Source organism: Trichosurus vulpecula, chromosome 9, assembly GCF_011100635.1.
Source record: "Trichosurus vulpecula isolate mTriVul1 chromosome 9, mTriVul1.pri, whole genome shotgun sequence".
Lineage (NCBI taxonomy): Eukaryota > Metazoa > Chordata > Mammalia > Diprotodontia > Phalangeridae > Trichosurus > Trichosurus vulpecula.
In genome coordinates, this window is record NC_050581.1 from 121,070,430 (window position 1) to 121,094,149 (window position 23,720).

Below are 23,720 nucleotides of genomic sequence, written 5' to 3' on the forward strand. Positions count from 1 at the left end.
GCAGGTAGTTAGCAGCATAGGTGAGAATAGAAAGGTCTCTTATTCTAATGGTGATAATCTCAGATTTTAAAGCCACTTGATGGGGCAGTGGTCTTCTGGTATTTGGAGTCACCCTGTCATGGTGGCTAAATTGCTAACCAGAGAATCTACAGATTATGGTGTCCCCATTCCACATACTCTCCCCCACCCTCGTGTCCCTTCTTTGTACCCTTCACTGCCACATTCCTTCTATTCTAGCATATCTGCCCAAATCACTCTGGCTCTCATTGATTGGCCAACAGTAGGTCCCAGCCCAAACCCCACTTAGTGGTCGTTGTTTGGGCTTTGATTGGCTCAGAGTGCATGTAAATAGCAATGGTTTCCATTTTGGCCAGAAACCCTGAGGGTCTTCCCTTCACAGATTGATTTTGGGGGTGGAGGGAGGAACTAAGTAAAGAAGGCATTCTCTGCCTCGTTTCTTACCCAGTCTTAATCACTGAACGGTTGTTGTCTCAGTCAAACTGAGACCTGTTAAAGACCTTAGTTTTAAAAGGCCAAGGTGTCTCATTGCATCTAGGGCCACCTCCAGTCATCCCAATATATATCTGGGCACTGGATCCACTTGGCTCCATAGGAGAAAGTGAGGCTGATGACTTTGCATAGCCCTCCCTCAATTAAATGCAATTCACTTACACATCATGGCCTCACCTCCCTGGCGTGGTGATCCTCTTTGAGAACAAAGGACAAACAGTATCTTCCAGATGGCTGTCCCCAGCTCCTTCTTCTCTACACTGATGACATCTTCCCACCATCTTTATTCTCTTGTGAACTGAAAGGCTTCTATTCAGAGTCTTTGCCTTTTGCAATGAGAATGGATCCAAGATCTCAGTTATGTGAACACTCCCTCTGCCAGTTACAATTGAAACTTCTCTATGACTTCTTAGATTTTTGCGGCTACCAGTCCAGCACTCAGACAGTACGTTCATTGCTTTTCACCCTTCCTGTATGACTCGAGGACCTTCTTTTCCATTCATAAATAACCCTGATGGTATATTTTATGTTGCTTCTCCATGCAAGACATTGTTGTAGCCTGCTTACTCTTCATCATGTGTCTTTATACTGGCATTGGGTCATTCACAAGGGTGAGTCTTCAGAAACCATAGTGTCCTGCGATTTGCAGCCAAATAGAATCTCCAGGGGAACGTTGGCATTAAAAAGATGTGCTTTTGTGTCAGCTCATATTTAGGGTAACTGAAAGTACTGGACAGTTTCTTAAATGCAGTCTGGTCCTTTTGCCACTTCCTGTGCCCTTTTGGGTTGAGTTCATGATTTATCTGTGGTACCAATCCAAGATACACATGTATGTATATTTATGCATAGGCGTCCGTGTATGTTTGCAGCATAATGTGTATCACCAGAAGACAGCATGGACAAAGGGCCAGCTCCAGAGTTAGGAGGACATGAATTCGAGTTTGGCTTCTGACACATACTGACTGTGTAATGCTGGGCAAGCCATTCCCAGTATCCCCAGGCAAATCTTCAAGAGTCCAAGATTCAGGACAGTAACTGATCTGCACTGATAGAAGAAATTTCCTCTCTTGGAGTTCCCTACACTGAAGAATTACAGATCAGTATGTATGTGAATATGTGTGTGTGTATGTATGTATATATACACACGTATATCTACGTGTGTGTAGTATATCCACGTGTGTGTAGTATATCCTATATGTATCTACCCTATGAGTTAATAAAATATGCTTCATCTGCTTTGTTGTTCCAATGTAGATTATTAGGCCACTCTCTTCAGCAACCATGGATCTCATTGAAGAAGTTCTACAGTGTTCTGGAGGCTTAGTATAATCAGCACATTATGCTCTACAAACAGGTGCATCTATAAATAGCTTTCTATCACCAGGAAATCCTCTTATTTGGATTTGGCACAAGATATCCTGCATGACCTGGGGACTGTGGGGAAGCTTATGTCTCCTTCTTATGCTTCACTTCATACTCAGCAGATAGAGGTATCTCCAACAGAGCTAGTCTCATGGCATCATATAACTTTAATGTATGTGTGGGAGAGACACTTTGTCTAAGAAAAGCCTTTAAGGGTATGTTTTGTTCTAAGGACAATTGTTTTTTGTGATTGACAAATGTTAGAACCAATATGATTTTGTATTTTCCTTACCTTTCAATCACTTATGTTACTCTGAAGATGGGATCTGCTATAGAAAATCATCTTCATGAGCCTTGCTGTTTCCTTCTCATGTTTTCATCAAGGATGCCCCTTGAACATGTGTAGACCATTCTTAGAAAGACTTTCTAGAGATGAGAAAATGGGCATCTACTTTTGAATTTTGTCTTGAATACCTTTTTTGGGGGGGGGGTAATAATACCACCATTCATTTGGAATTGTCCCTTTCCCCTCTTTCTCATTCTCTTGGAATCTTCCTCTTTTTGAGACAAAAAAAACCCAACAATATCCAAGGGCCTTTAAATTGTGCTACCTTCAGCATGGGAAAGCAGTAGGTTTCTCCTACTTGTATCTGGCCAGTCTAAACCACACAGCCTGATTTCATTTCCTTAAGTGCCATTGCCTCAGTAAATCCAGGACTGGGTGAGGCAGTCCAAATGTGGCAGTTTCACTCTTGTCACTGCTGAGAGCAGAGCACCATAATTATTTAGAAGCTGAAGTGGGAGACTTTTGGAAAGGAACTCAGCCACTTTCAGTAGGCTATAAATAATGAACCAATGAATCATTGCCCAGATATTTAACTATCTAAGCAGGCATTTTACTGGTGCTTTCCTGGAATTGCCTCTTCATCATCACAAAAACCACAGTCACTGACACCAGGAGAGTGTTCTTGAAATTCCACCACACAAAAAATGGCAGCCACCTACAGACCATTCTCCAAAACTCTTCAGTGGCAAAGCTATAGCCCAAATTCTTTGTGGAAAAAGGACTTGATTTTAAAAAAGTACTTTATGAAGAGAGAATTGTTGTTGATTGATTATAAATCTGGAAAGCTTTATAGAACTTTCTGTAAAAAGACATCCCTTTGTTTCTCAGTACTCTGACAATGCTAATTGTGGTAGAGCTTTGACCCCCTTTAGTTGGATATACACCCCCTCCTCTTTTGTGGGTCTGTATTCAGATCTTTAAATAAATTGGAGGTTTAGCCTAAGAACCACTCATCAGACTAGGTGCTCCATCCAGCTACAGAATGATAGACTTTTTCTGAAAATACTATTGACAACTTTAACTCTCCCACGGGGCAAATCCAGGTCACTTCTCAAAAGCAGCCATTGATTAAAAGGCTAATGATGGGGTTTTTAGTTAAAATGCTTTGTTTAAAAGGTACTTATCTAGGCTACAGGTTTTTTTTTAGATATAATAGGATAATTAAAAACAATCCTTTTGTTCTCTCTCTGTGGCCAGTCATTCTTACATTCCTCAAACTCAGATTAGTAAGTCATTATGGTAATCCATTTCAAAATCATGCTCACCCCCATCAATCACCAGACATTTATTAAGCATCTACTCTGTGCCAAGCACAAGACATTGGGCACGCAAAAATAACAACGAAAGAATCCTTGTCTTCAAAGGAGCTAACATTCTATTGGAGGAGACATGCAGAAAGATGAATATACAAAATATGACAGATAACCACTGTCCTCCTCCAGTCTAACTAACCTGAACCTGTGAAACCTCTGAGCCTGAAGACTTTCACATTGCCTTTTATTCTTCCCTGTTTATCTGAATCACACCAGAAATTTCTTAGGTAATTATAATTAGCATTTGTCCTGCCAAAGTTTCTCCATTAAAGTCTTCCTTGGGTGCCTTAACGTAGTAGGGAGGTGAGCCTGGACTCTTTAAGGATCTCCTGGTGGAATGAAAAGTTTAGGTAGGTCCCACATGCTAGAAAGACTTCAAAGATGGGCTTGCAGTGGATCAAGGGACTGCCAGCCATGGCCCATTGCTATAGGGTTAGCCATCAGGTGACACATTTATTTGACCGCAGCAATTCATGGAAGCTACTCAGGGATAGTGGGGCTATAATATGTGTTGGTGAAGAGAACTTTACACTCACGAAAGCAAGGGTCTTCACCATAATGAAATATTTACTCTATAGTGCTGGACAACGTGAAGGTACATAAGTTATTTACTACCTTCTGACATGAAGATTTATGTAACTTTTAGAACCTCTCTTTAGCATGGACCACTTTTCCAATTAGAGTGGGAATTATTTATGTAGTTAAAATGCTGTGGTGATGTCTCAGTTTGATTGCTCCTTGTCTGGAATTAACTTGGAAGTGTTACTGATTGTCACATTTTGTTTTGCTCTTTGTAACTTATTTCCAAGATCACATTATATTTCCTCTTTCCTTTTTCTAAGTATTGCCATGTACATTGACCAAAAGCAGTTAAATTGTCATACGACCTGCCACCTTGGGTATGGTAGTGCCACATGCCTCTTTGCAGCATGGCTTCAATGCCTGGAGGACGGGGGCTGACAGGGGGCAGTGATTTCACTATCCAGAGGAGAAATGGAGAAGGTTCCTTTGCCTCTCTTTGCAATAGAGTAATGTTGTTGTTCAGCCATTTCAGTGATGTTTGACTGTGACCCCATTTGGGATTTTCTTGGCAAAGATTCTAGAGTGGCTTGCCATTTTCTTCTCCACTTCATTTCACCGATGAGGAAACTGAGGCAAACAGGGTTAAGTGACTTGCTCAGGGTCACACAGCCAGTAAGTGTCTGAGGCCAGATTTAAACTCAGGAAGATGAATCTTCCTGACTTCAGGCCTGGTACTTTATCCACTGTGCCACCTTGTTACTTAGACAAAGGGGAAATTGTCATACCATGTGACACACCTGTCACAGGAAACGAAATTCCAGTGAAACTAATGGATCTTCTCTCTCAGGATTCCTGATGCTATGGAGATGAAGTGGGGGACAAAAGCCTGAGAGTCTAAGGCAATGATTCTCAGCCTAGGGATGGGGCTCCCATCATTTTAGGTAGGGATGAGAGAGATGTGAAATCCCCAAACCACTCTCAGAACAAAAATAACCTAAATTCTTTTTGTAATAGAAAACTATATGTCATAGAACACTGGTGGTGTAGGCGTAAGGAATTGGGTATTAAAATCAGAGGCAGATGCCACCATCATGATTTCCCAGTGGTTGTCAGTTGTGGTCTATAAGCAAGCACAGTTGGGGTGCTGATCAAGTCGCTGGTGCAAAGACTGGTGGTGGACACTTCTAGAAAAGAAACTTTGGGGAACTTGGCCTCATTCCTGCTTGGAACCAGTCGGTCCAGCACCATTTATTGAGAAACTGTAATATATTCAAGGACTATCCAAGACGGTATGGAGGATACAAAGATATCTACTGATAACAGCTGGCATTTCTATAGTGTTTCAAAATTCACCAAGCACTTTCATCACAATAACCCTCTTAGATAGGTCATGTAAATATTTTCACCTCTATTTTACAGATGAGAAAACAGGCTCGGAGATTTGGAGTGACTTGCTGACAGTCAGAACTAGGGAATGTCTCAGTCAGGTCTCCGTCTTAGGTCTTGTGCCTGGGAATCTGGAGATCTTTTCATTATGCCAGGCTGCCAATCCCTTGCCCTCAAGGAACACCTTTACAATCTAGTTAGAGAGGACTCTAGTTAAAATATAAATTCCTTGAGGGCAGGAACTATCTTTCTGCTTGTATTTGCATTCTCAATGCATAGCCCAGTGCATGGCACATAACAAGTGATTAATAAATGCATGTTGACATATGAAGCAGAGAATAAGGAAACATGGTATTGGGAATACAGCATGGAACTCCCAAAGTCAGATGACTTAGTCATAAAATATGACCTTGGGGAAATCCCTTCCCCTCTCTAGGTTTCTGCTCCCCATTCATAAAACGAAGGGACCCAATCCAGACCTAGTTTAGTCCTGACATCCTGTGTACAATGATTCAGGGTTCTTCCCAGTTCTAACAGCCCATGACGTAAGTACTAAACTTTATGGGAGAGACTAGAAATACTGGGAGGGGTTCAGAGAAGGGAGAGATTGCAAGTTAGGGGAAGACTTCATGGAAGAGCTGGGACTTCTTCAGGCAATACGGGATGTATCAAAGGGACAGGAAGGAGCAAAGTAATCCATGGTGGGGGAGGAGTCTGAGCAAGACACAAAGGTGGGATTCACCTGGCCTGTTTGAGGTAGGTAGAGGAAAGGACATCTGGATTAGAGTGTCATCATGGCATCATATAAAGAATGCCACTAGATCAAGTCAGGAGATCTAAGATCTTGTCCTAGCTCCACCACTCCTAGGCATGTAACTTTGGGTAAGCCACTTCTCCTTTTTGTGCCTCATTTTCTCCTTATGTAAGGGAGATAGTATCATCTCTATCAAACTCATGGAGACATTGTGATGGAAACCCTTTGCAAGTTATAAAGCCTATAGAAATATAAGTTTTTCTTCTTTCCCTAGTGCTGTGGTGTGGAGATCCTCCCTCCCCCAACCAGCCCTGGAATGGAGAAACAAAGTCCGTCCCAGGCCTGCTCTCTCTCAGTAATCAGTAACCAACCGCAGGAGGTTTCTTGGGGCTAGGCATTGCCCTCTCATGTGGTGGGAGAAATGAGTCACCAGGGAAGGAAAGGGCCAGTAGGACAGAGATAAACATTCACTCTTTGTTAAGTGACTTTACCACTCAGGGTCCCATAGCTGCCTTTTTGCTGGTCAATGCTTTGGTAAAGAAGAGTCCAAGATGCCTCAGTATCTCTTGTCTGGCACAATACAGTGGGTAATGGTGCTCACTGAGCAGAATTCTCTCTGAGGTTCAGAAGATAAGCTAGTAATTTTAAAAAAGAGCCCATTAAAGCCATTGTCCTTGAGAGAGATCCTGAGCCCACAGTATTGGTCAGTGCTTTGGAGATGGCAGGAACCTCTGTTGATGCTAATTATTTCTACTTCTACCCAGAAGCTCTACCCCCATAAATCAGGTCTCTCTCCACACCTTCAGTTCCCTCTGAGGTAAAGAATTAGATCTGAACATTGACCGTGATGGTGAGGTCATTCTAGCTTGAGATCATAACTGTTAGGCAAATAAGATCGTGAAATAATCTGAACTGAAAAGAACCTTCCAATCTTTTTTACCAACTCCATGTGGCTTTGGCCAAATCACCCTCTTCACAGGGTGTGAAAATGAGGGGGTAAGACTAAGTGGTCTTTCAGGTCCCTTCCCCTCTAGATGTCTATGTCCCTAAGCACCTATGACTGGCACCTCTGTGGGAGGGTGAGAAACCCAAGCTGTAAATAGCATTTTTGGCTGCCTTTGACCACTGTTGATTCACATTGAGTTTGCAGCCCAACAAAACCCCCAGATTTTTTTTTTTCCACGTGAGTTGTTTGCTAATCATTCCTTCCCATTTTGTACTTTTTTGCCTTATTTTTTTAAAATCCAGGCAAGGACTTTTTAATCCCCATTAAATTCATCTTATTAGATTCAGCCTCTCAAGATGATCATACAGAGTAACATCTGGGGCCTAGAAGGGAGTCAGTCACTGTCCAAGTGTCTCTGGGTCCGCTCGGCTCATTTGGTCGCAGCAGGAGGCCAGGCTTTTGGATGTGCTCTCAGTATGATCCACTTAGCTCTGCTTTGTGTCCCCAAACCTCACGAATACATTCCCTCGGTCACAAGGCGAACCAGATCAAAACAAGCAGTTGGCAGCAACACAGTGTGGTAGAAAGAGCCCTGGCCTTGATGTCAGGAGGCCTGTATTACTCACTGTGTGACCCGTGGCAAGTGGCTTTATCTTCTGTAGCCTTGGTTTCTCCATCTGTAGAATGGGAGGAATAGTGCCTGCCCTGCTTCCTTTACAGAATAAAGTAAGGTGAAGGATTTAAAGACACTTTGGGAAGTCAAAAGCATCCGACAGAGCTCTGCTTTTAGAGCCAGTGCAGATTCCTGGTTCTCATACTTAGACTCTGTATACCTTTGGGCAAATCACTTAACCTCTCTCTGCTCTGGCTTCTTTATAAAATGGGGAGATCATAATACCCATACTAATTACTGCACAGGCTTGCTATAAGGCCCCCAAATAATAGAGAAAATGTAAGGTGTTGTAGCAATGTTTATATGTCATGCATGTGTATATGTACATGCATATGTATACACACATATATGTGCATGTGCAATACATATGTAAAACAATAGAGACCATTATAAAATTCATAAAAGTGCCCGTCTCACAAAACCCAGGGCAGCAAGATGGCATAATGGATAGCATGCCAGGCCTGGAGTCAGGAAGACTCATCCTCCTGAGTTCAAATCTGGCCTTGGACACTTGCTAGCAGCATGACCCTGGACAAGTCACTTAAGCTTTTTTGCCTCCGTTTTCTTGTTTGTAAAGTGAGCTGCTGAAGGAAATGGCAAACCACTCTAGTATCTTTGCCAAGAAAACCCCAAATGGGTCACGAAGAAATGACTGAACAACAATACCACCACAACCCAGTGAGGCAGGTCACACGTGTATTATTATTTATGTTTTGCCGATAAAGAGACTGAGTCCCACAGGTGTGTAGTGAATCGCCCAAGGTCACTAGTAAGTTCTGAAGCTAGGATGGAAGCCCAGCTCATTTGACTCCAAGACCAGGGCCCTTTCTGCCATAGCTTGTTGTATTCTGATGCCTGTAGATGTGTGTGTCATACTCCCACCTCCCAAACCTGTTCCCACCCATTCAGGCACAGAAAGTAGTATCAAGGCATTAGCCAAGAAATAACAAAACATGTGTTGTTGGCTTTGGTTCCAGAATGATAATAATGATCAAAGTTCACATGAGTGTATGTATATGTGTACAGTACGTTCACATCATTTCACACTTGCAGTAATTAAAGCCAATAGAGATGAAATGCCTTGGTCGAGGTCACACTGCCAGTATGTGTCAGAGCAAGGATTCACACCCGCATCTTCCAGCCCCAAGTTTGGTTCCTGTAGATGCAGGGAGTTGTGATTATTCAGTGGGAATTCTCCCTATTCATGGAAGAACAGTCCAAACCAATTCAGCATTTATTAAGTGCTGGATACCATGTCCCAGGCACTATGCTAAGCCCCGAGATTTCAAAAACAAGCCGAATTGGAGAGGAATGAAGTTACGGCTGGACTGGGTGTCCTTCTTAAAAATGGAGGTTCTCGGAAAAACCAGCCAATCAGATAGAGAGGCCTCAGGGGTGGAGGGGGGGGTACTTCCAGTGTGTGAAGTGAGGGATAAAATGTGCTTCTAGGTGGCCAAGGATTGGAAGTTGAGGGATGCCTATCACTTGGGGAATGGCTAAACAAGTTGTGGTATGTGAATATGATGGAATACTATTGTTCCTTGAGAAATGATAAGGAGGCAGACTTCAGAAAAGCCTGGAAAGACTTATATGAACTGATGCTGAGTGAAGTGAGCAGAACCAGGAGAACATTGTGCACAAGTAATAACAACATTGTGTGATGACTGACTGACAGACTTAGCTCTTCTCAGCAATGCAAGGATCTAAGACGACTCCTAAAGACTCATGATGGAAAATGCTTCCCACATCCAGACAAAGAAGTATGGAGTCTAAATGCAGGTCGAGGCATATTATTTGCTCTCTCTGTTGTTTTTGTTGTTTCTTCTTTCTCATGGTTTCTCCCGTTGGTTCTAAAACATGACTAATGTGAAAATATGTTTAATATGAATGGATATGTAGAGCCTATATCAGATTGCATGCTGGCTTGGGGCAGGGGTAGAGGAGGGAGGGGGAGAAAATTTGGAACTCAAAAGCTTATGGAAGTGAATGTTGAAAACTAAAAATTAATTAATTAATTTTTAAATTGAGCTTCTAGAGTGAAGAGGTTTCTGGGACATTGTAGAGAAAGTAGGGGAAAATCAGGAGTGAAGCCTGGAAAGGAATGAAGAAATTCATTTCAACACGTGTTTATTGTGTACAGAGCACTGGAGATTATGTGAAGTTTAGCTAAGATACCAACATAGATAAAATATAATGTGTAACACCACATGCTGAGTGTCTCAGCAAAGGCTGTTTGAGGTCCAGGATGAGATTTGTTGTGGTCTGGGAGGACCACAAGAGGTGGTTGCCATGGGAAGCCCGTGGTTTTAGAGATTGGCAGAGAGCTGGCAGAAGCATTGGGGGAAGGGAGGGAGCAGGGGAAACATGAAGACTTCAGTATGAACCTTGCTATGCTCTTCCTCTCATTTCTAGCTCCTGTATGACAGTCCCAAAGCCCGACAGGAAGTGGAGCATCACTGGCAGGCCTCGGGTGGACCCCACATTGTGCGCATTGTGGACGTGTATGAAAACATGCACCATAATAAGAGGTGTCTCCTTATTGTCATGGAATGGTGAGATCCCAATGGCCTGGCCCCGAAGCTCATTCCAACTCCTGCCCAGTTGGGTTCTCTGGGGTGGGAAGAGAGCAGGCCAACTAGGAAGGGAAGGGTGGGTAAGTGTCCTGGTTACCGCTCTGTCTTTACACTTAACTCTCTAGCCTCGGGAACCCGGTCATGTCAGATACTAAAAAGGTACATCTGGAATGTCCTTGCAATAGAGAGGCTTCTCTTGATCTCCCCATTCATTATTATTCTCCCCAAGCACCCCAACATCATTTTGCATTTACTCTGTATTCATTTTGTCTACGTGTAGCTGTGTACTTGTTTTTTCTCATTAGAATATAAATTCCTTGAGGACAAGGACTGTTTTGTTTTTGTATCCACAGTAACTGGCACATAGTAGGCATTTAATAAATGCTTATGGAATTGAATTAAGTAGAGTATCACAGAATTCTACAATTGGAAGGTATATCTAGTCAAATCTATACCCAAAAGTAATCTCAGTGCTAACATAGCTGACAAATGCTTATCTCATCCAGATTCTGCTGCAGACCTCAAAGGAGAGGGGATCCATTACCTCCTAAGGCATCCCAATTTACTTTCAGACACCTCTTGATCATTAGAAAGTGTTTCCTGGCATCAAGCCTAAATGTGACTCTTTGGAACTCCCATTATCTTCTCCTGGTTCTGCTCTCTGGGGCAAAAGAGAATAAGTCTAATCTTTCTCTTTTGTATGACAGCCCTTAATACCACCCCATCACTTGTGTTTATTCCAGGCTAAACATCCCCAATTCCTTCAACCAATCCTCATATGACATGGACTCAGGGCGCTTCACTATCCTGGTTGCCCTTCTCTGGACGTAGAAACTGAACTCCAAATGTGGTCCATCCAGGGCGTAGTACAGAGTTGACAATCAGCTGGAAGCTGTACCTGTCTTCATGCAGCCCAAGATTTCATTAGTTTTATTGGCTGCTGTGTCGCACTATTGAACCTGCAGTCCTCTGGGGGAAAAAAAACAACAACAAAAAACAAAACACAGATCTTTTCCAAATTACTGTCTTAACTATGCCTCCCCTATATTGTAGTTTGTAAAGTTGATTTTTTTGGACGTGCATATAAGACTTTACATTCATACCTTTGGAATTTTTAAAAAAGCAGATTTCCAAGTGTTCAGAGGCAGGATAAACAGGATCCCATGGCCTAAAATTCTCTAAGGGAAGTCAGCCCAGGAGAGATGGGAAACCCTCAAGAATAAAATTCTGAAGATAACAAAGCAAAACAATTCCAATGAAGAGAAAAAAAGAGGAAATTGAAGAGCTGCCTAAAAAGACCAATTTGGTAGTGCTAGGAACTAATAAAGCAAGTAGAGTAGGTAATGGAAACAGGATGAATGTAAACATGTGGGATGCCCCTGTAAGAATAGTATTGGGGTGCTTAAGATCAGAATGAAGCAAGTCTGGCAAAGAATTAGAAAGAAAGAAAAAATTACCTACCAGTTGAAACCTAGGTGAAGAAGGGAGATGAGCTCAGGAAGATCTGGAAGCACTTAGCCGTTTTTGAGGAGTCTCCCGGCAATGAGTCCCGACCAACAGCACCCTCTGATCTGGCAGATGCAATCGATGAACTACTCTCACCGATCTTTGAAAGGCCATGTAGAATGGGAGAGACACTACAGATTAGAAAGGGCAAATGTCATGATTTAAAAAAGAAAGGAACTAGAATGAATATGAAAACTTTTAGGCTTGTGGGTTTGACTTCAATTCCTCATAAAATTCTAGAGCATATTATTAAAGGAGTGGTTAAGGGACATCCAGAAAAGGAAAAGATTGTCACAAAGAGCCAGCATGCCCTCATTAAGAACAGGTCATACCACAGTGGTCTCTTCCCCTTTTTCAGAGAGAGTCACTGGACTAGGAGCCTGGAAGAATGCCATAGATGTTAGCAGAACCTTTCATGAGACTTTGCATGCTGTTCCTGTTGAGAGGGAAGGGGCAGGGAATGGAGATGTTTGACAGAGACAGATTTGAAACTGATTGAAGAGTAGTCATTGGTGTTTCAAAGCCATATTGAGAGAAGGTCTCTGGTGAAGTGCCACAAGGATCTTTACTTGATCCTCTGCTATTCAACCTTTTTCTCAATGACTTGGATAAAGACATAATGAAATGTTTATCAGATCTGCAGATGATTCAAAGCTGGACCAGACACTTAATGTATGACATAGGATCCAAAAATGTTGGACTCAGTCAAAGAAGATCAAATTTAATAGGGATAAATGTAAACTATTAAACTTGGGTTTAAAAATCAAGATAGGGGAGGCTTGGTTAGATGTCAGTTTTCCTGGAACGGTTGCCATATAATTCAACAGTGTAATCTGGAGATCAAAACAGTGGTTCAGAATGAGCCACCAAGCACCCATCCCACATCCTACTGACTGTCAACCCAACCAACCCATCCCCACCCTGGCCACAGCTCCACCATCATTGCTATGAAGGAGGGTGTCGGGCAGCTCTAGCTAGAGGTTGGGCTCAGCCAGATGAAGGTTTTTCAAACTGTAACAGATTTGAAATAGTTTTACCTGTAGAATGGGCTATGTAATCTCCTGATAACCGGAGATCTTCAAGTACAAATCCTTTTAGGTTCCCCAGGAGTCTCTTCGTTCCTGTAGTTGGATGTTACTTAAGTTACTTCAGGAGATCTCCTAAACCAGTTTTCCTGTGTGGATCTGGCCAGTGCTATGATGTGATGGGAGTTGTCACTATTCAAAGGAGACAGAATCACAAAGCCCCCACAAGAATTTAGCCTACAACAACATGCCAAGCCAATCTTACACATTTCTGCTTCTGTCAAACATTCACATCTTCCCTTCTAAATTTTCATCAATTTCTGTTTCATACACAGAATGCAACAATAAAGAATTTGGTTTAAAATGTGAAAAAGATAAACATTTTTAAAAAGGAGAGAGGCATAGTATCCAGTCCTGCTGTACTCTGTCAATCTCTGGAATATTCTATTCTATTCCAGGCACTCCGATTTAGGAAGGACATCCCTTAAGCCGGTTAAACAAAGATGACCAGGATAGCAGAGGGCCTCCAGTTCATGGCATTTGAGGATCAGTTGAAGAACTGACAGTGTTTACCCAGGAGAAAAAAAGACTTCTCTCAGAGGAGACATGAGGACTGTCTTCAGGTGTTGGAAGGGCTGCTGTATGAAGGAGGGATTGATTAGACTTGTTCTATTTTGTTTTAGAGGGCAGGAACTGAGTTATGGGTGGAAGGTGCAAAAGGACAGATGTAGGCTTAGCGTAAGGAAAAACTTCCCAAGGATTGCCCCTATTCCAGACTGAAATGAGGCACCTCCATGGCTAGTGGGTCTCCGTTCTCTGGAAGTCTTCAGGTAGAAGCTGTTGAGTATGTTTTGGAGGGAGCTTTGGTTCAGTTATGGGTTGAACTATCTGTACCTGACATTTTATCCCCAAGTCTGTGATCTGCTCATGACTTGGAGGACCTGCTTCTTCCTCACTTCTTGCTTGACTCTCAACTGCCTCAGTCTACCCCACTCCCCCTACCCACCTACCACCCCAGCAGACCAGCCTCACTGTCATCTTTCCTCATTCCTCTTCTGCTTTCCTCATGTCCTTCACCCTTCTGTTTCTTACTTATTGCCTGTCTTATCTCCTCTCCTTCTTCTCTCCTCTCTCCCTTACCTCCCTTTTCTTCCTCCCTCCCATTCTCTCACTGAGATCTTAATCCAGTCTCAAACCACCTCTGCCCCTCCAGCCCCCTAGCAAGTGTTGGTGAGTTGTATTTACAGGCTGAAAGGCTTTTAGAGGAAGAGAGATGAAAACTAATCTATCAACAAGCATTTATTAAGTGCTCACTACACTAAGCTAAGTGCTAGCAAAGAAGCTGATCTCAGCCTTTGCCTTCGGGGAGCTTATGTCTAAAGATACTCATACATGGAAACACTCAAGATACATACAGAGTAAATACAGGGTAACCTGCAAGGGAAATGTGCCCACCTTTGGGGGCACTAGGGAACCAGAAAAGGCTTTGATGTAACTCTTGAAGGAGAAACTAGGGATTCTAAGAAACTGAAGTGAGGAGGGAGAACATTCTAATCATGGAGGATAGACAGATAGGAGATGGAACCTTGTACATAAGAACACCAAGTATGCCAATATGGCTGTATTGTAGAGAGCGTAGAGGGTCCTAATATGTAAGGATGCTGGAAAGATAGGAAGGACTCATCTTATGAAGAGCCTTCAATGCCAAAAAAGCCTTCATTTAGGTGATAGGGAACCACTGGAGGTTTATTGAAGAGGGTAGTGGTGTGGTGAGACTTGGGCTTTAAGAAAATCACTGGTTTTGTGGGGGATGGATTGGCATGGGAAGAGACTCCAGGGGAAAGGGAATGAGAGTCCGGATTAGAATGGTGGCTATGTGAGCAGAGATAAGGAAGTGTACTGTGGAGGCAGGAATGATGACATTTGGCAAACGATTGGATATGTAGGATGAGTGAAAGTCACAAGTCAAAGACGTACTTTGACACTGTCAGCCTGGCTGCCTGAAAGGATGGTGGTGCCCTCCATAGTCATAGGGACATTGGGTTTCAGCTGTTCTCAGACACATTGAGTTTGAGATGTCAGGCAGTTTGTGATGCAGGATGTTGTAATCAAAGGAAATGTGCACCCCAGGTATTTGAGGACAGATGATGCTAATGGAAAAGAAACCAGACTGCTTGTCACAGAAGACTAAAGATGTTCTCAGTCTTCTGTCTAAAAAGTTTCTTCATCCCAGAGAGAGAAAGACAGACAGAGAGAAACAGACACACAAAACAAAGGGTATAGGGTACTCCTACCCTCAACTTAGTTGGCATTCGATGATGCATCCCCCTCTCTTGCAGCATGGAAGGTGGTGAGCTTTTTAGCAGAATCCAGGAGCGAGGCGACCAGGCTTTCACCGAGAGAGGTATGGGACATCTGACAAGCCACTCAGTAGAGCCTGGGGAGGGTGCCAGTTCCTGACTGCCCTTCAAAGTTCTGACTTTCAGGCCAGAGTGAACCACCTTTCCCCTTATCATTTCTTTTACTCTAAAGCCCAGGATGGAGGAATAAGTCAACAACATTTATCCAACATCCCTTCCAGACCTAAATTCTCTTATCCTATTATTTCAGCCCATGCTATCCTTCAGACCCCTTTGGTCTGAAAACGTGCAGGCTTGGGAGAAGTTCAGCTATATCCCTGGAGGACAAACCCCTAATATGGGGAAAGATTGGATGTTTGCTCATTCCTTTCTTATGGAAGCATCCTTGGCCTCCCTCAAACTTCCATTTGGGGGTCCCCATCAGAATGGGGATCCTGGGTCAAAGGGGCTGTGGGATTGATACCCCACCAAGGGCCAATCTAAGGATTTATCCCCAAGGTGGATGTCATCTCATTTCTACTTTCTAGCGCATGTCTATTGCTATGGAATCCTCACATATGTTCCGGCAGGCATCTGAGCCATGCCTGTGAAAGGGGCTTATCTGGCCTTTGTGCTCACAGACCTAAATACAGCAGCTGGAGCTTAGTTTAATTTAGCTAATTTGGACAGTCTCTGTGTTGGCCTGGGTAGGTTGGGTTTCCCTACCATGATATTGGGAGTTTGGAGGGTAGGGGGAGGCAGGGAACTGAGCTTAACCTTGACCTTTCATAAATGGAATTAAGCCAACACACTTATACCTCCAGAGGCCTCGGAGATCATGAGGGACATTGGTACAGCCATCCAGTACCTGCATGCCATGAACATTGCCCACAGGGATGTCAAGGTGAGAGCACCTTTCCTGCAGAATGTTGTCAGGCTCAGAGAACCCTGATGGTTGGCACAATGTGCTAACTGCCAGAGGAGCCCTGGAACAGTCTCAACCCTTTCAAGGTCTAAGGTTGCTATAGGTATCATCTTTAGACTCACCACCCTCCTGAGAAGTTTAGGGAATTATTTACTGACAGAGATAGAAGCAAGAGATGATAGATTTTTTGTCACCTTGAGAATGGCGCCGGGATGTATCACCAGACCCCTTGCTCACAAATCTTTTGTGGCTCCCTGTGACCCATAGGATTAAATTCAAACTCCTGGGGGCAGCTAGGTGGCACAGTGAGTAGAGCACTGGCCCTGGAGTCTACTCTCTTCCCATCCAGTCCTAGGCCCATCTAGGTGCACTATTTGACTCTCAAGTGCATAAGAGGTTAACAACTAGTGTGATGCAGCATCTACTACTAAGAGCAGACTTTGTAAAGGGCTGGCCATTATTATTACTAGTGGCTTTAGGGAAATGGAGAGAAGTGAATATTGATGGATGATGTCCAGAAGGGGCTTAAGCTCATTCTCATGGGTCTAAGTGAATTTCCATCTATTTCCTTTCCATCCCTGCTATGTGATGGGAGGGTCTATGGTGAGGCTTTGAAGCCCCGCCTTGCTCCCTTGAAATGTCCTCCTACTTCTGTTACATTATTGTTTTTTCCTTTCCTATTACAGCCAGAAAACCTGCTCTATACCTCCAAAGGGCAAGACTCGGTGCTTAAGCTCACAGACTTTGGGTTTGCCAAGGAGACCACTCAGAATGCCCTCCAGACGCCCTGCTACACACCCTATTATGTGGGTGAGTCCCAAGCAGCCAGCCCCCCACCACACCCTCCTGCCAAAGAGAAGAATGGTCTTAGAATAGTCACAAGATCACAGGTTTTAAGGTTGGAAGACAACTTGGAGCCCATGGAATCTAGCACCCTTAGTTTATAGATGAGAAGACTCAGGCGAGACCCAGATTCACATGCTTTGCCTGTTGTCATAGTGGTGTTATACAGCTGAATCAGAATATGAACCAGTCTTCTGAATCTAAATCCATTACTCTTTTCTATTATTTATTTATTTAATATTTTTATTTTTCAGCATTAATTTTCACAAGAGTTAGAATTACAAATTTTCTCCCCATCTCTACCCTCCCCCACACTCCAAGATGATTCTGATTGCCCCTTTCCCTAGTCAACCCTTCCTTCTGTCACCCCACTCCCCACCCCCAACCCCTTTTCCCTTTCTTTCTTGTAGGGCAAGATAGATTTTTATGCCCCATTGCATGTTTATCTTATTTCCTAGTTGCATGCAAAAACTTTTTTTTTGAACATCTGCTTTTAAAACTTTGAGTTCCAAATTCTCTCCCCTCTTCCCTCCCCACCCACCCTCCCTAAGAAGGCAAGCAATTCAACATAGGCCACATGCGTATCATTATGTAAAACCCTTCCACAATACTCATGTTGTGAAAGATTAACTATGTTTTGCTCCTTCCTAACCTATCCCCCTTTATCGAATTTTCTCCCTTGACCCTGTCCCTTTTTGAAAGTGTTTGTTTTTGATTACTTCCTCCCCCTGTCTGCCCTCCCTTCTATCATCCCCCCTTTTTTATCTTCTTCCTCCTTCTTTCCTGTAGGGTAAGATACCCAATTGAGTGTGTATGGTATTCCCTCCTCAGGCCAAATCCAATGAGAGCACGATTCACTCATTCCCCCTCACCTGCCCCCTCTTCCCTTCCTACAGAACCACTTTTTCTTGCCACTTTTATGTGACATAATTTACCCCATTCTATCTCTCCCTTTCTCCCTCTCTCAATATATTCCTCTCTTATCCCTTAATTTGATTTTATTTTTTTAGATATCGTCCCTTCATATTCAACTCACCCTGTGCCCTCTGTCTATATCTATCTATCTATCTATATCTATATCTATATATATATATATAGATATAGATATCTATATATATATATATGTATATTCCCTTCAGCTACCCTAATACTGAGGTCTCATGAATTATACACATCATCTTTCCATGTAGGAATATAAACAAAACAGTTCAACTTTAGTAAGTCCCTTATGATTTCTCTTTCTTGATTACCTTTTCATGCTTCTCTTGATTCTTGTGTTTGAAAGGCAAATTTTCTGTTCAGCCCTGGTCTTTTCACTTAGAAAACTTGAAAATCCTCTATTTTATTGAAAGTCCATATTTTGCCTTGGAGCATGATACTCAGTTTTGCTGGATAGGTGATTCTTGGTTTTAATCCTAGCTCCATTGACCTCTGGAATATCATATTCCAAGCCCTTCAATCCCTTATAGAAGCTGCTAGATCTTGTGTTGTTCTGATTGTGTTTCCACAATACTCAAAGTGTTTCTTTCTGGCTGTTTGCAGTATTTTCTCCTTGATCTGGGAGCTCTGGAATTTGGCGACAATATTCCTAGGAGTTTTCTTTTGGGGATTTTTTTCAGGAGGCGATTTGTGGATTCTTTCAATTTCTATTTTACCCTCTGGATCTAGAATATCAGGGCAGTTCTCCTTGATAATTTCTTGAAAGATGATATCTAGGCTCTTTTTTTGATCATGGCTTTCAGGTAGTCCAATAATTTTTAAATTGTCTCTCCTGGATCTATTTTCCAGGTCAGTGGCTTTTCCAATGAGATATTTCACATTGACTTCCATTTTTTCATTCCTTTGGTTCTGTTTTATAATATCTTGATTTCTCATAAAGTCACTAGCTTCCACTTGCTCCAATCTAATTTTTAAGGTAGTATTTTCTTCAGTGGACTTTTGGACCTCCTTTTCCATTTGGCTAATTCTGCCTTTCAAGGCATTCTTCTCCTCATTGGCTTTTTGGAGTTCTTTTGCCATTTGAGTTAGTCTATTTTTTAAGGTGTTATTTTCTTCAGTATTTTTTTCGGTCTCCTTTAGCCAGTCATTGACTTGTTTTTCATGGTTTTCTCACATCACTCTCATTTCTCTTCCCAATTTTTCTTCTACTTCTCTAACTTGCTTTTCCAAATCCTTTTTGAGCTCTTCCATGGCCCGGGACCAGTTTATGTTTTTCTTGGAGGCTTTTGATGTAGTCTCTTTAACTTTGTTGACTTCTTCTGGCCATATGTTTTGTTCTTCTTTGTCACCAAAGAAAGATTCCAAAGCCTGAGTTTGAATCTGAGTCCATTTTCGCTGCCTGGCCATGTTCCCAGCCAACTACTTGACCCTTGAGTTTTTCACTGGGGTATGACTGCTTGTAGAGTAGAGAGTACTTTGTCCCAAGCTTGAGGGTCTGCACTGTTGTTTTCAGAGCTATTTCTACACACCAAACCCTGCCACACCAGCTCTCCTCCTCCCCCAAGAACCACTAGACCTCAACTCAGATCGCAAGCAGGCTGTGCACTCCTGCTCTGATCTGCCACTTAATTCCTCCCACCAGGTGGGCCTGGGCTGTTAGCAACTGCAGCTGTAGGCCTGTCCTCAGAGCTGCACCACCTCCACGAACTCCTTTCACTTTGTCCCCCGCAGCTTTTCCCACTAAGCTTCTCTGTTGTCTTTGGTGTTTGTGGATTGAGAAGTCTGGTAACTGCCACAGCTCACTGATTCAGGGTGCTAGACCCTGTTCTGCCCAGCTCCCAGTCTGGTTGGTCCTAGTGTGGCCCACGCTGGGCTCTGCTCCACTCCACTCCAAGCTCTGTGCCGTAGACCTTACCCAGCGACCATCCAGGCTGTCCTGTGCTGGAGCCCTGCTTCCATCTGCTGTTCCCTGGGTTCTGCAGTTCTAGAATTTGTTCAGAGCCATTTTTATAGGTTTTTGGAGGGACCTGGGGGGGAGCTCACGCAAATCCCTGCTTTCCAGCCGCCATCTTGGCCCTTTCAGGAGGATCTTGATCTAAATCCACTACTCTTTTCTGCATCTAGGAATGTTTCTTCCCTTCCCCCACAACTAAGGCAGAGGGGACCAGGCTCTGATCGGGATACTTTTTGGTGGAGTGAAGCATCAGCTACTTGACCTATCTCTCTGCCTGCCTCCCACCACCCCACCCCATTGCTGCTTGGTGCTAAGCACATGCTAAAGTAGCCAACATCTAGGGCAGATATGACTCATCATGGAGTGGTCAAATGGTTAAATTCCAAGGCTCTATCTTCAAGAAGAGTTTTAGAAAACTTTTCCCATACTTAGACTTCTGCGATTGAAAACACTTCAGTGAATTGATGTTTTCACTCATTTAGGTTGTCGCTCCATCATGGCGGATCTAAAGCCATCCATACCTTTTCATCTTAAGTAATCTTTGACCATGTCTTACCATAAACCTTCATGTCAATACCAATGTCTTATCTGCTACTCCCACACCATTCCTGAATGACTAGCCTGCCTTTTTCCCAGTCATACATTTCTTGGGTGAGATCTTTTATACCACTTCTGGTGGACAATTCTTTGTTGGGAATATACTGCAGCCTGTCTGTGTCTGACTTGTGACCTCTCTTTGGGTAATCTGCAACTAATTCTTTGGAGACTCTAGGATTCCATGATTTTAAGTCATGTAGCATTGCCTAAAGAATAATGATAAAAACATGGACCTTCATTTGAGAGAGAAGCTTGGGGTCTGCAGCTTCCTAATTTAACAGCTCCTTTTATCTGACTGAGATTTAAATTCTGCTGAACCAGCTCTAAAAGCTATCCATCCAAGCTTCATGGCCTAGGTGGAAGAATAGGCAGGCTTCATCCATATGGCCCCGCCATGATCACCTCTGTATACTTGGTCTAAGACACTGACACTCCTCTCTCTCTTTGTTTCTTTTTTTTGTGATCTTTTTACTTCATGCATTATAGTGGGGACTGTGGTGCCAGAGATGACCTGAGTATCCCATGAAATGATATTTCTTGCTTTGTTACTTTTGTGCATGTGGCAAAACCAACTCCACCCACCTCTTTATGTTCTCCAAGCAGAAGTCGTCCTTTCCTTTTTCAACAACTTGCTTTTTTATCTCCTGGTTATGTTGAGAGTGAGAATGTCAAGGTTGATACAATCTCCTTCAGTTTGTTCATTGGACACATCTTACATTTAGCATGCCAGCTGTTGAATTAGTGTTTTTATAGATAGTCCAAAGCTATAGCATTCTTAGCACCTTCTGTCCCCTCCTCCTTTTTTGCCGCCATTACTTTCAGAGCAGCAGAGGGCCACGCCAGCCTAAAAGCTATTGGGAACTTTCTTGGGTTCATGGGTTACGATAGCAAAGCTATAGCTAAATGGCCAGCTTTCTGGTGTTGAGCTTCTCCTCACTTAGCGGGGCTGGACCTCAGAAAACAGACACAGTCTGTCACTAGAACTGTAATTGGAAAACAAATAGGAAAATTCCTGGCTCTGAGTCACGCTTTTGAAATGTGGTAAAAGAATCCCATCAGCCAAAAGGGTTAACACCAGACTTGGGCTGTGTTTTTCATACTTTTAAATTTTTGTCTGAAATTTATATTCTGGAAAAACCCACAGGATTCTACCTAAAATAAGACCTGGGCAGGAAACTCATTTTGGTGATGAGACGAGGAGGGAGAAATGACAGAAAGGGAGAAGATGCTTGCTTAAGGTTACTCAGCTATTTAGTGGGAGAATCACGACTTGAACCCAGATCTCCTGTTTTCTTCCTCAGTATTCTTTTCACAAGAGCAGACTCATCTTTTCCTTCTCTTCTAAACCACTGGGCAGTTTTCGTGGGCTGTGGGGTGACTTGGTCTGCAGTCATTGTGCAGAGAAAAGTCTAAGCAGAAAACTGGTCCTGCCTCTGCATTTGTATTAAAAGCTTGGGCAGTCTTTGTAATGCTGAGGCCTTAGTGGTTCTTTCTCTTGAGCCACAGTTTCGGGGGGGGGGGTGTCTCGGGGGCCTCAGTCTCAACTCTGACTTTCTGAGCAACAGGCTCTTCCCACCCCCTCGACACCTACTCATTCCGTGCCAGTCCATTGGTATTTGGGAAGATCATGATTCGATGTTCCCAAGGCATTTCTGTCTGTGCTCATGTGTCTTAAGAAAAGGTGCCTCCTTTTCTATGTCTTAGCTTTCCCCAGCGTTCACTTGGCCTGTTGAAGGCAATAGTCTCTAATGTTTAGAGGGTAAAGCATAAGTTAGAAGTCAGGAATTTTGTTTTTGTGCAGTGGTGCGACCCTTTTGAACTGAATTGGGGTTTTCTTGGCAAAGATACTGGAGTGGTTTGCCATTTCCTTCTCCAGCTCATTTTACAGATGAGGAAGCTGAGGCAAATAGAGTTAGGGGACTTGCCCAAGGTAACATAGCTAGTAAGTGTCTGAGGCTGGATTTGAACTCAGGAAGATGAGTCTTCCTGACTCCAGGCCTGGCACTGCGCCACCTAGCTGCTGGGTTCAAATCTCTACTCTGATGGTTATTTGCTATGTGACTGAGTAAATCTCTTCCCCTTTTCTGAATCAGTTTCCTTAATGGTTAAATGGATGTAATGGTCTTAACCATGTCAACATTATTGTGAAGTTCACTTTGGGTACCAGCTGTGAAAACCCTGTGTAAGCTCATATGTTATATGAGTACAGGGGGAGTGCCGGGGCAGGGAGAATCTATAAGTGGTCAGTCACGCAAGCCTGCCTGATGAAGGCATGATATATTTGCTTAGAGAAACCCAGCTAGAAAAGAAAAATGAGCAAGTCTCCCTGGAGTAAAACCTTCAAAGAAGACCCACTTTACGGAACAGATTCAGACTAGGGGCCGCTGCTGTGTGTTACAGATTTCTTCTCCTTGCAAAAGAATTCCCTAAAGGTACTCCAGGCTTTGTCTTTTAAGGAGTGTGTTCCTCCAAAACATCTCCTCTAGGACCAGCTCGAGTGACGAAGACACGTTTGCTTCATTGAGAAGCAAAGTGCAGACAAGAAGAGATTTGAGTCAGAAAGCTTGGGTTTGAGGATGGCCTCTGTCCCTCAGCTGGATGGACTTGGGCATAGCCCCTCATTCCTTCAAGCCTCGGTTTATTTTTCCGCCCTTAGGCCATACCTCTGATTTCATCCATGTAGGAGGCTCATGGTATGGGAACCTCACAGATGCAGACTGACAGCTCACTTAAAATTTATGGTCTCGGGGAGTTACCTGGTCACACAGAAGCAGCTGCGGGATTTGAACCCAAGTCTTCTAGACTCCAAGACGGCCCCTCACTCTGCCACATCACCTTTTTATTAAATAGAGACTTGCTTGTCCGCTAAAGAGGGATAATAATATTTGCAGTACTTACCGGAAAAGGGTAAAGAAAAGCGCTTTATTTAGAAGTGCCCTAGAAATGGGAGTTATTTCTTATTTTATTTGGTTCTCAAAAGTTTACATTAGTGACACAGCCAGGACTCACGTTCTCTGACTTAGAATCTAAATTTACTAAATTAGATTTATAGGCACCTTTTTGGGGGACTGGGTCTATAAAATCAGGATCGCTTGTATTCAGTCCCCTCCGCCCTTCCCCGCTCTGCCCCATCCCCATCCCCCCTTCCCCCACAGAGCCTGTGAGCATGTTGGCCAGCACCTTCCTGTCTAGTTAGGACTCCCCGCC

At 43.2% G+C, this 23,720-nt stretch overlaps 1 protein-coding gene across 3 annotated transcripts in view; it reads left to right on the top strand.

Moving 5' to 3' along the window:
• The window catches only part of MAPKAPK3 (MAPK activated protein kinase 3), a 102,364-nt gene that overhangs the window by 68,413 nt on the left and 10,231 nt on the right, over positions 1-23,720 (top strand). For all 3 annotated transcript variants that reach the window (XM_036739222.1, XM_036739221.1, XM_036739223.1), the window contains exons 3-6: positions 10,225-10,364; positions 15,256-15,320; positions 16,080-16,159; positions 16,867-16,990. In XM_036739222.1, coding sequence (XP_036595117.1) covers positions 10,225-10,364; positions 15,256-15,320; positions 16,080-16,159; positions 16,867-16,990 — 409 coding nt within the window. The remainder of the gene's footprint in view (positions 1-10,224; positions 10,365-15,255; positions 15,321-16,079; positions 16,160-16,866; positions 16,991-23,720) is intronic.